The sequence below is a fragment of the Eublepharis macularius genome, chromosome 4 (assembly GCF_028583425.1).
Source record: "Eublepharis macularius isolate TG4126 chromosome 4, MPM_Emac_v1.0, whole genome shotgun sequence".
Taxonomy (NCBI): domain Eukaryota; kingdom Metazoa; phylum Chordata; class Lepidosauria; order Squamata; family Eublepharidae; genus Eublepharis; species Eublepharis macularius.
The window spans coordinates 132,704,341-132,716,888 of record NC_072793.1 but is presented as its reverse complement, the minus strand read 5'-3'; the positions used below and the strand labels follow the sequence as shown (position 1 = coordinate 132,716,888).

The 12,548-nt window shown below is 41.5% G+C and overlaps 1 protein-coding gene across 1 annotated transcript in view; it reads left to right on the top strand.

Moving 5' to 3' along the window:
• The window catches only part of ITPR1 (inositol 1,4,5-trisphosphate receptor type 1), a 282,814-nt gene that overhangs the window by 155,351 nt on the left and 114,915 nt on the right, over nt 1-12,548 (top strand). Inside the window, exons 27-32 of the mRNA XM_054975949.1 lie at nt 720-785; nt 1,672-1,809; nt 5,301-5,426; nt 8,668-8,868; nt 9,430-9,681; nt 11,016-11,141. Of these exons, the coding sequence (XP_054831924.1) occupies nt 720-785; nt 1,672-1,809; nt 5,301-5,426; nt 8,668-8,868; nt 9,430-9,681; nt 11,016-11,141 (909 nt within the window). The remainder of the gene's footprint in view (nt 1-719; nt 786-1,671; nt 1,810-5,300; nt 5,427-8,667; nt 8,869-9,429; nt 9,682-11,015; nt 11,142-12,548) is intronic.

Here is a 12,548-nt window from a genome sequence, read left to right as displayed (position 1 = left end):
TCGTTGTTTGTTTTTACATACCTCCCACATATTTCCCCCACATTTTTAATACTCTTTTTTGCCCTTCAGTTTTTCCCATCCCAGAAATATATGCTCATTTATTCCATAATTTAAGAAAAAAAATAAACATTTATTAATAAAAAGTAGATGGAACTACTGAAGCCTTTCTATAAGGACTTTTCTATTTCATTATTTAGTTCTTTCCGCTTTCTATTCATCATGATGCTCACCCACTATGTTTGCCACCTCCTCTTCAGTTATCCACACTAGACTTGTGTCTAGAATAGAAGTCTGGTAATATGGAGATGCAGTCAGAGCAAATATGTGTGTCTGAGTAGCATGAGAATGACAGATAAAAAAAACCTGTTTACTTATAAGCAACAGCACTAAGTATACTCTGATTTTTATGCAAGTAATCTTTTAAAATTCTGCACACTGCTATTGTTGTGCAGCAATAACAGTTAGCTAACATGCTGGAAATATTGAATAATGCAATATGTAAATAGTGATAATTTGTGAGGACTCATTATAGAAATATTGATGTTAAGTTATAAGTCATAAAGCTGAACATTGGTTTTTAAAAACTGTAAGTCCTGGTAGAGCTTTTAGAATTCTGATCCTTGTGAGGAATAGCTATTTTTAAAAAAATTGTACTAATGACCTCTAAAATTTAGGAAATAAATGTAATCAATTATTAATCAATCTTGCTTGTCCCCTAGGAAGGCCACAGCAAATCCTGGAAACCTGAAAGTACTAGTAGCTATAATTACAGGGTTGTAAAAGAGGTAAGACGCATCTCTTTCCCCTTGTCCTATTTCCCCTGCTCTGTCCTTTTTCTTCTATGACTTGAGGAATGTCCTGGTAGATTGTCCACAGGGACTATGGAACATTCCCTGCCTGCTAGAAGATGACAGTACACTCCCTGTATGCAACGATACACCTATGTGTATCAGAGCGTTTGCAAACTTTGCTGGATCACAGTATCTAACTAGAGCTTGGGATAAGATCATTGGTTATATTGCAGGCAGATTTTAATTTAAGTGCCATCTAAATGTAATAAGTAGTAATAAAGGTCATAATTTGGTTTAACTAGATTTTATAACGCTCAACCAGCAATTAGTTAAAGTGCTGATAACAAAATCATCAATGGAAACTTTTCCTTTACTTTTCAGAAAGATGGAAAAATTGCTATGTAATAGTGGTGTTTCATGGACAAAAAAGTATTCACATTAGTTATATTTACAGGTTTATTTCAGAGCTGTGTGTACTTTGCTTCTTCCCTTCCTACTAAAAAGTCCACATTTTGCACCCAGGAAAATTGATTTCTGTGATGTATATAAATGAGGCAAAATTGGCCAGGCATTATCCATACATTTGTCATGACATTCTTAAGAGAACTTGCTTTCCTAGAAATGGAACTTGAGATTCATTACCCACTTCCAGTTTCTGTGTTTACATGGTTTAGTGATGGTTTAGCACACAGCCCTGGTTTCGCACACAGCCCTGATACCATTGCATGTCAGTTGCGTACTATGTAGCATTATGTATTGTTTTTCTCTTAAAGTCTATGCAGTGTCATTCTGTCATCTATTGAGAACAAGAGCCTTTTCCCATTACTTCTGGAAAAGCATCAGAATGCCATGATGTTCTCAAACGAATATGTCTTTGCAGATTTTGCTTCGACTTAGCAAGCTTTGCGTCCAAGAGAGCATCTTGGTCAGGAAAAGCCGAAAGCAGCAGCAAAGGTTACTCAGAAACATGGGAGCGCACACTGTGGTTTTAGAACTCTTACAAATCCCATATGAGAAAGTAAGATTTGCGTGCATCTTTTTCCTTTAGTGTATTTGTAAAGTATCTTTAGATCTTCCTTCTTACAAGTTGTATTGAACATCAGTGAAATGTAAAATACTTACCTCGTAACCAAAAAATTATTTCTTAGATGCTTGTTGTAGCAAGTTCCTACATAAGTTGCTGGTCAAGTCTTTGTCCACAATTTCTTGAACAGGGATCCCCAAATTTCTTTACTTTCTAAGTCAACATGGGACTCTTCAAGTAATACAAACACAAAACTAAATCTGATAACAATCATTTTCATTGAAGTCACAGGGACTGCCATCCTGTTTAGAATCTCTAGAGTAGGTGATGGGAGAACCAAAATGCCTAATTGGTTCCCAGAACTGTCAATGGAAGAACTTTCACTGGCGGTCACACCAGCTTCTCTGAGATCAGTTTGCATTACCACACTGGACCACCTTGTTTCCACAATTGTTGAATCCAAAGTGATGGAAAAGGCACTTTTGAACAGCAGCAGGATTTCTCTTGCTTCTCTTTTAGGACTAAATGTCCAGCTCCTATTCACATGGCTGTGTCCCATGCGTCATCCTTCAGGTGTACAGAACTGTCAATTGATCCGATTTAAGAGGGAAGGGAATTCCATCCTGTCTTTCAGTCAGCCCATAAAATGATGTGGGAGAATTTTTTTAAAAGTCGGGGTGGGGGGGTGGGATGTAGGTGTCAGTCATTGCTCAAGTCTTCTGCAGTAGGGAAGTGATATTTCTAGAAAAGAAATAGTGAACCCATTTAAAAAGGTAAACATCAGTGCAATCTTCAGGCTTGCCACAGCAGAGCAGCCAGCTCCTCTCTAGCTCCACTTGTTCTCTCCCAAAGGACTTTCACAAGCAAGCTCCACTAGCGGGAAAGCTGGTGAGGCATGGCCAGCAGTGCACACTCCCTCGTTTCTCTGGCTACCCTAGCAGCATCCTCCAATGGTAGGGCAGCTGCTGCTGACAGCCCCTTGAGTGGCAAACAAAGGTGGAGCTAATCAACGGTCCGCAGTCTCTGCTACTTCCCTCCCCTGCAGCAAGTGGGTGCTTGATGTGCAAAGATCCCTGTACTTGTGTTTACCATGCCTCAACAGAGGCTTCTGCCTTGAGAGGCACCCTTCCCTGTGAGGGGGGATGCACACCCAAATAGCAGAAAGGCACCCACCCCATTGCTCGCAGGGGCCAGGCTGGCAGTGAGAGCACCTTCCATGTTCAGGTGACACACACACACCTCACTTTCGGAGAAGTAAAAAGGCAGTAGAACCAAGAAATCCATGGTTGGAATCAAACCAGAGAACCAAGGGAGGCTGCTCCCCAGAGATATGCCAGGCAGATCTGAAGGCCCCTCTGTAACTTTGGCACCACTTGCAGCTATTTGGGGCCAGACAGGGAATATCATGCTGATCAGCATGGCTCAGTGGAAAGGCTTTGGGACATCATGCCTGGTGTTTCTAGCATGAATCTCAATAAAATGGGGGGGGGGGAAGGTGGGCTACAGGCCCAGGTCTTCTCCCCCACAAACAGCAAAAGGTAGAGTGGGCTAGCCTTACCAATGAGGCACCCCTGAGATCTCTTGGTTTGGCTGGCATATTGCTCCACTATCTCCCTCAGCCACATCTTCACATCATCCTTGACTCGCCTCCCCCACATGCTTTCCATCTGCCTGGCTTATCAGATGCCAGCAATGCTGTGGGAAAGTGTGAGAACTCCTTAGAGCCCGCCCACCCACCCCAGGCAGGCGCACATGGACAACACTCCAAGTCTCACCCCACTCCCAGCAGTGTGTCTGAGAGAGAAGAAAGGAGGAGGGAAGTTAAGTGGGGCTGCATCCTCCAAGGTATCATTGAACATCTGCTCTTTTTTGCAGCAGAACATCATTGGGGTCACCCCATCCCTACCAGCCCAGAGCCAGAGACTTTCTCTGATATGTGTGAAAGGGCAGCCCTGCGGGGAAGTGTAAGATAAGAGGAGAGGGACTGGGATATGGGAGGGGTGTGGAACTAATGTAATCCAGAGGCAAGCAAACAGACAGGGGATCCACTGTTGTACAATCTAGTTATTGTACAACACAGACTTTATTGAACTGCCAAAAGTGATGGGGATGTCTGGACACAGGCTGCCAATTCCCCTTGTCTAGGGTGGTGTCTGGACACGCCTCCACCAGAGCTGGGAGAGCCTTTTCTTGTGCTGCTTTCTCAGGAGCAAGGCTGAGTTGTAGGCTGCCTGAGGATCCACTCCTGGACCTGGGTTGGAAAGGCAGTCTTAGAGGTCCAATCTACCTGAAACATGGGGGGGGGAGTCTTTGAAGGACTGTCAAGAGTAGGTTCCCTGAAAATTTGGTGGAGTTTGCTTGAAAAATGCCACCCCAAGTTACCCGCAGTTGCTAGAGCAAGCAGTTCTGAGATTGATAACTGGAATTAAAATGGCACTAGAGTGAACAGTTCTGAGACTGATAACTGGAACTAAGCTTTCCACAGGTGCCAAACTCCACATCTTCTTAAAAACATGGTAGAATAATTAGTACAAGGACACACCACAGAAATTATGTTTGTATGAAGCTCAAAAGCAAAAAAAACCCTAACAATCTAGAATAAATGGGACCTTAATAAGGAAACAACAGGAGAACAGTGGGCTGATGAGGATACTATCTGGAACTACTTCTAAACTGTGTGTGCAAATGATAGTAATAGTACTTATTAAGCTAACGGGGAGGTACCCTAAGACAGACATTGTATATTATCATTTTAATTTTTTCTGGTTGTTGGCTTGCTGTGGGGGTCCGCTTGGAATTCCCTCTGTATCCTGGAGCAACATTTGAGGGGAATTTGGGCTCTGGTAGGTGAGGATGAGGTAAGGAGGCTGCACTCCACTGACAGAAGAGAATTTCTGTGAGATCCCAGCTATTGACTCTGTGTGTGTGTGTGTGTGTGTGTGCGCCCGCGTCTGTCCATCCATCCCTTGGCAGGGTTTTCATGCCAAGAGACTAGCTGGATAAAATGTATTGGCAGTTTCCATAATGAGTCTGTGAAGACCTTCAACAGTTATAACTTTTCAGGACCTTTGTTTACTATAGTTTCTGAGGCTAGATGAGCCCTTGACTCTGGTAATTAAAAATATGTTTGTGGTAGAGTTGTGGGGATCAATAAATTGTGTGTTATTTGGATGTAGGTAAATGTCTAGGAAATAGGTCGCCTTCATCAGAAAAAGTTCAGGAATAAAAGCATGACACACCGTATAGCTTTCCTGTCTGCTCAAGCAGTTTTAAACGTCCTGGTATTTTGAAAAATCTCCTGTGTTTCAACTACTGGAGTTTATTCAAAAATGGATAGAAATACTGATATTTAGCCCTTTGTGGGCCTGTTTGTGCAAAGTGACTAGCCTTTCACCTAAACCTGCTGCAAGGCAATTTGGCTTTAGTTCAGTCTGAGATTTCTATATTCTTAACCCTTTGAGAGTTTCTGTGTTGTGTAATTACAGGCTGAGGATACAAGGATGCAGGAGATCATGAAACTTGCCCACGAGTTTCTGCAAAACTTCTGTGCTGGCAATCAACAAAATCAAGCCTTGTTGCACAAACATATAAATCTGTTTCTGAACCCTGGGGTAAGAATGTATTTATTAATCTTATTTTTAGAGAATACAGGATAGTCTATCTTCTTTTTTATGGTTTCCCCCCTGCCCTTTTCTGATACAAGGCTTTCCCTCCTCTGTTTGGAAGCCCTTAAAAGTTGGAAGGAATGAGATGTGTTGCAGTGTATATGAGTGTTGCAATGTGTATATGAGACCTATAAAACCTGTGATTTTTCCACATATAGCATAGCCTGCTGACCATGTGCTAAGGCTCTTGTGCTTCCTGATTCCCTAGAACCACGTAGATGGTGAAAGGGGGCATCAAATACCTATGTGGCTGGTGTTTTGTTTCATGTATCAAAACTAGGGGTGTGCATCAAAAAAAATTCAGCAAATCTGAATTCTTTTATTAATAATGAGGAAAATTTGGAATTTCCTGAATTCTGAATTGATTCTCTAATTTCATTTGGCTATTTCCGAAAAGTTTGGAAAAATTAGGCCATTGTTTTCTATGGGAAAATCAATCTGGGGACTATCTGGTGTGCGAGGGTCATTTTTCAACCGATCTTCACCATATTTTCAAGGTACCTCCTCCTGACTGTCCTCCAATTTTGCAGATTGCCAAAGAAGGTGTTCCCACCCACTCTACATTATTCTACAAGGGGGGAAATATCTGGGGGGGAGGTAACTGGGCGAATGGGGTGGCATTTTTCAAGCAAACTCCACCAAAATTTCAGGGGACCTACTCCTTACTGTCCTCCAAAGACCCTCCATGTTTCAGGAAGATTGGACCTCAGGTTCCAATTCTACGTGCCCCTGAACAAGAAGCCCCCAGCCACTCCATTATTTCCATTGGGAAAAGTCAAAGCTGACTCCTATTGCAGAAACACACTGGGGCAGGACCAAGGCAGATTCCCAAATGCAAGCTGACTTCATCCCAGAGAAAGCCCAGCTGAAGCAAACTGAAGCACTGGAATATAATCCCCCCAGCACCAATGGGAGGCAAGGGAACCAACATCACACCAGAGAATCTCATCCATTCCATGCAAACTAAACTGAAGTAGGGACACTGTTGCAACTTAGCCCCATACAACCAGTGTCATTCCCAGCAGCCAGGCACTGGGCTCAGCCAGTGGGGAAACACCAGAGAACAGAACCAAGCAGTACCCAGCCACAAGGACAAAGAATCCCCTTCAGTTTGGTTTAGGTGGAATGGGTATGATTCTCTGGTGTGGTGTTGGTTCCCTTGCTTCACTTTGGTTCTGGAGGGATTTCATTCCCTTGCTTCACTTTGGTTCTGTTGGGCTTTCTCTGTGATGAGCTCAGCTTGCATTTAGGACTGTTTCTTGGTCATGGCAGCCTTGTGCCAGGGTGCTTCTGCAGTAGAGATGGGCACGAACAGCAATATGAGCAAAAAAAAGCTACGAACAGCCCAATCTGCTGTTCGCGAACAAGCTGTTCACGAGGTCCCATTCTAAATGAACAGGGCCGATTCCAGACGGCCCTCTGCATTCCGAAATGTCAGAGGGCTGTCTGGAATCGGCCCAGGTGGTTGTCGCAAGCCTCGTTCGTTGCTATTAGTCGCTATTCATCAAGCCAGACAGTCTGGCACCTGCAATCAATTCCCTTGGCAACTTAGGCAGGGATTGTCTGAACTCTGTCTGAACTCCTGCTGTTGCCCTGGAAACCCCAATATAGCCCAATTTAGCTTGATAAGCAGGTCTTCAAGTGTGGAGCTCCAAATTTGTTACAAGAGAGCAAAGACCAGGGGGGAGGGGCTTCCAGCTCTGGCTTAGTTTGCAGACAGTGGAGAGGGAGAGAGTTGCTGTTGGCATTTTGATAGAGAGAGTGCATTAGAGCTTGAATTTTCTTTGTGGTGGAATAGGGATCTACCCCTTCAAGTTCCAGGGCTGCTGCCAGGCTCTGGGCCAAGCTATTATTTATTATTGGTACCTTTCCTGCTGCCTGCTCAGGTAAGGTTTCTGGGAGTGGTGCAGTAGGGATATTGACTTGGATGATGGCTGGAGGAGAGCCTGCTGGCCCCCATGAACAGCCATCCACAAATATGTTTGTGAACAGGGCCATATTCGTGGTTGTTTGTGAGTCCCTGTTCATGGATAATAATAATAATAATAATAATAATAATAATAATAATAAACAACATTCGATTTATATACCGCCCTTCAGGACATCTTAATGCCCACTCAGAGTGGTTTACAAAGTGTTATTATTACCCCACAACAATCACCCTGTGAGGTGGGTGAGGCTAAGAGAGCTCAAGAGAACTGTGACTCGCCCAAGGTCACCCAGCTGGCTTGGTGGAGGAGTGGGGAATCAAACCTGGCTCTCCAGATTAGAGTCCCGTGCTCTTAACCACTACACCAAACTGGCAACGAACGATGAACATCATGTTCATATTTTTTTTCTGTTCGTGCCCATTTCTATTCTGCAGTGGAAGTCAGCATTGACTTTTCCCCTTAGGAAACAATGGATTGGCTGGGGGCAGCTTGTTCAGGGACTATAGAACTGGACCCCAGGATCCAATCTTCTTGAAATGAGGGATCTTTACAGGATAGTCAGAGACCATCCTCTGAAAATTTGGTGGAGTTTTCCTTAAAAATGCCACCCCAATCCCATTAGATAGCCCTCAGATATTTTTTCTCATAGAAATAATGGAGAGTGGATGGGGGTACCTTCTTTGGGGGGCCCCAGGGTCCAAAATTCATGAAATAAGGGGGGAGGTATTTAGAGGACAGTCAGGAATAGGTTCCTTCCAAATTTGGTTAAGTTTAGTTGAAAGAGTACACACACACACACACACACCCCAGCCCACCGGATAGTCCATCAGGTGATTTTCTTATAGAACATTGGCTGGATTTGACCAAATTTTTACCAAAAATTCGGTAAAAATTCAGAACAGCTGCTCTTTGATTTGGAATACCCAGATTTCACTGAATCAGCCAAAATTCAGTATTTTAATCCAAATTCCGAACAAAACTGCACACCCCTAATCAAGAGTTATGTTGATCTCTTGTATGCATTTATAAGATAAGGGGAAAGTCCAAGAAGCTGAAGTGTTGAAGGAGAGCTTCCACAAAGGCCAGTACCAGAATTTTTGAAATCCTGGATTCCTAGATCCAAAGCTTTTACCAGTTAATTTGCTTTTAATCATTGTTGTAGCAGTAGTTCTGCAGATATTTAGATTCTCTGGAGTTTATGATTCTGACACGATCATAATTTGGATATTCATTATCTTTTCTGTCCCTTCCAATAGATCTTGGAGGCAGTGACAATGCAGCATATCTTCATGAATAATTTCCAGCTTTGCAGTGAGATAAATGAGCGGGTGGTTCAGCACTTTGTGCACTGCATTGAAACGCATGGGAGGAATGTCCAGTACATAAAGTTCCTACAGACGATAGTCAAGGCTGAGGGAAAATTTATTAAGAAGTGCCAGGACATGGTCATGGCTGAGGTGAGAAGACTGCACATTCCTAGAACATTATGGGTGTGAGAAAAACTGATTGCGTTGTAGGGGCTGAGATGCTTGTGATTTAAAATGGTATGAATAGTTTGCAGCAAACTATTCCTTTGAGTATTTTAAAAATAAAGGGTGAACCAACCCTATATCAGTTCAGTAAAGGTTGCCAAATCACTGGTCTGCTAGTTCAGATCCATTCAAACTTACAATGGCGGGTTGCTTCACAAGTATTTCTAGACTGGAGAATACATCCTCTTAATCCTCTTTCACTCAGGCAAAACTATTGGTGGTATTTTGATAAGATAAGATATTGTTTATTATTATATTTTGCCTTGGGCAAGACACCATTGCTTTGGCTGCCATGTTTGTTAGTTGAATCAAGAGATGGGAATTATGTAGCATATTGTACACAGAGAAAGTGCTTTCAAAATTATTAATAGCAATCCTTAGAAGAACAATGTTGAAGGCGCTTACGTTCTGTAGTATCCCAAACTACTAATCTAGTTTTTAAAAACCTGCTATTTTGATGGAATCAATGCTCTATTCTCTTGGCAGCTTGTCAATGCAGGAGAAGATGTCCTTGTGTTCTACAATGACAGAGCCTCTTTCCAGACTCTGGTGCAGATGATGAGATCTGAGCGGGATAGGATGGATGAGAACAGTTCTCTGATGTATCACATCCATTTAGTGGAACTGTTAGCGGTGTGTACTGAGGGCAAAAATGTCTACACAGAAATTAAGTGTAATTCTCTTCTTCCTTTGGATGATATTGTTAGAGTTGTAACCCATGAGGACTGTATACCTGAGGTAAGATTCTTTATTGGTTATTACTGCCTGGGTTTGAGTGTGCTGCTAGAACAATAATAAGAATCAGATGAATAAACAAGATAGCTTTGCTGCAGAACAAGTAGTGACTCCCTCTTCTGTGTGTGTGTGCGCGCGCATGCATGTGTGCGCACATGTGTATGCATGTTTATGTGTAAGACACTAATTGACTAGCTGTTAACCACAGTGCATGGAGTACCAAAGATGACATCATTTGAATATTGCAAGTTCATCAGTTTCATATAAGGATGGAGCTGAGCACCATGGCAGTAATAAATCTTAAGGTAGCTTTTATGAGATGATAGACGAATTGTCTGCTTGAAATCTTAATGTGAAAATAAAAAATCAATTAAAAGTTAGCTGTATTCCTTGGAATGACATCCAGTTGGCATTTAAATTTGACTTGGGCCTGGTATAAATGTAATGCTGTCTCACTATAGCACATATTAATCAATAAGACATACCCCCTCCTCTGAGCAATCAATACCCCCTCCCCTTTCAGAGAGTCCCTTAAATCAGGGTTTGAAACTGTGGCTTGGTGTGGTTATTAGATCCTGGATTTTGGTAAACTCTGGTTTGTCTTAACCATTGTTAACTTGAATGCTGCTTTTTGAGGGCCAGAGTAGGGATGAGAAAAGAGCAGGTAAGTGCATGTTTTTGCAACTGACAACTTAAATAACCATGATTAACAGGGAGCCAACATTACATCTCCATTGATACTTTCATGTAACACCAAGAAGATAATTTCAGAACATCGAGCCAGGCATCAGTTTGTGTAGTCCTGCAGAGTAAACCAAAGAGTCCCTTCAAGGAAGACTAACTTCAAAATAGTGGGAATCCTGTATTTTGCGAATGTGAAGCAGGATTAAACAAGGGCCGTGTGGTGGCTGACTTAGAGGATAAAATGGGTAGCAGGCATGGTTTAGCCATGTAATAGTCAGTTCCACAATTTGCTGATTTCATTTTTTCAATCTTGCATTTTTCTCTGAAGGATTGCATGTTGTTGTATGCCCGTTATTAAATACTGCATTTTGCTTTTTTTTCCTTTGAAAAGTGCTTGGCTAACCTAAATTATAGTTATGCATAAATGCTGATTATTTTTAATATCACAATGTTCTTAATCTCCTCTCATTTGCACTTTCAATTGGATATAATCTATTCTAAATGCAGACCTTTGTCTAGTTCACTGTGAATTTGTGTTGTGAAAAGAAAGCAATTCACTTTATGAAAATGGAACGAAATACTAGATTTGTTTAAAAGTATATTATCTACTTTTAACAAGTTAGAGGGATATGCTTTGGTTTTCCCCCCTACAGGTTAAAATTGCCTATATCAACTTCCTAAATCATTGCTATGTAGACACAGAAGTTGAAATGAAAGAAATATACACAAGCAATCACATGTGGAAGCTCTTTGAAAACTTCCTTGTTGACATTTGCAGGGTAAGAGTGTTCTCTTGACAATATATAAGGCCTAAAAGACAAAAATCATCTAGTATTCAGAGTGCATTCAGAGTGTAATTGTGAAGGCCAGAAAAAGTTCTACTAATTACATATGAACGTTTGTGATAGGGAATTTCTATGACCCCTATTCTAAGACCTATGTATGAGCATTTATTGGAGTTGACCTTTCGGACAGAAGGGGAAAGCTTTTTCTTGTATGCAGATTCTTTCTGACACAGTTTCAAACACTGGTTAACTAAGGTTAGAAAGCCCTATTGCAAGGACAGTATCTCTCTTGTTGTGACTTTGTACTCAAGAATTTACCTTGGATAAGCACCCTCTCAGAAAGACACCCAAAATTCCTATGTGGCATCAGACATGTAGCATGTTTATATTGCAGATAGAGTTTACTGTCTTGTCAATCAGGCCTATTTTGTGCTGTGTCTCCTGAAGAATTTGATTCTGAAGAATTATTTGTATCTAGTTTTGTTTAACAATTTTATCTCTTTTCTGTAAACAATTAACTTTGGAAAGTATATAAGATTCTCTGCTATGGTTGATCTTTATGCATATGTCATAATGAGGGCATCTGCACCTGAGCTTTATTATTAAATAAATGTAATAAAACTCATATTTCTTCATTGATCACAGTTTGGTGTCTGAGAGTAATGACTGTTATGGAAAATAAAATTAAAGCAGAGTACTTTTTAAAGAAATTTCCCTAACAGTTTGTCAACATTTGCCATAAATATTGTTTGAATTAATGGAAATATGTGTGGCCAGATCTAACAAAATACAGAGTCTGCATTTGTATGCGTTCCTGACATAGCCACAGAACTATGTCATTCTTGGTATCTGATGTCTCTTCCGGCACTGAAATCAGTATTATGACTAATTTTGCCAGTGTGGAGAATTAAAAAACTTGCACACCATGTTGAGTTATTTGGGTTGCCTGATTACCTGGATTGGTGGAGGCTGCTTTGGATCTGGAACATCTGTTCTTGAGGTTCTTTCAGATAGGTAGTCGTGTTGGTTTTCAACACGATTTGAGTCTAATGGCACCTTGGAGACCAACAAGATTTTCAGGGTATAAGCTTTGGAGAATCAGAGTTGCCTATGAAGTTGTCCAGTGATTGAATTAAAAAGTGCAATTCCTGTGTACACACTGCAACCTAAAAATATAAGGCCATAAAAAAACCAGGGAGAAACAAAAAGATAAGCTAGAGTGGCAGTTCTGTAGACATCAATCATTACATGAGAACTATCACCCTTGTCTTTGCTGCAAATAGTAATGAAAGTGTTGGATTTGTATCCAGTGTGTGATATTTCAGTAGGTACAAGTAGGGAAACCACAAGGAGTTGTGTGTTTATGGGGGTGGGGGGTCACTTCTTTTTCCCTGGATCTCT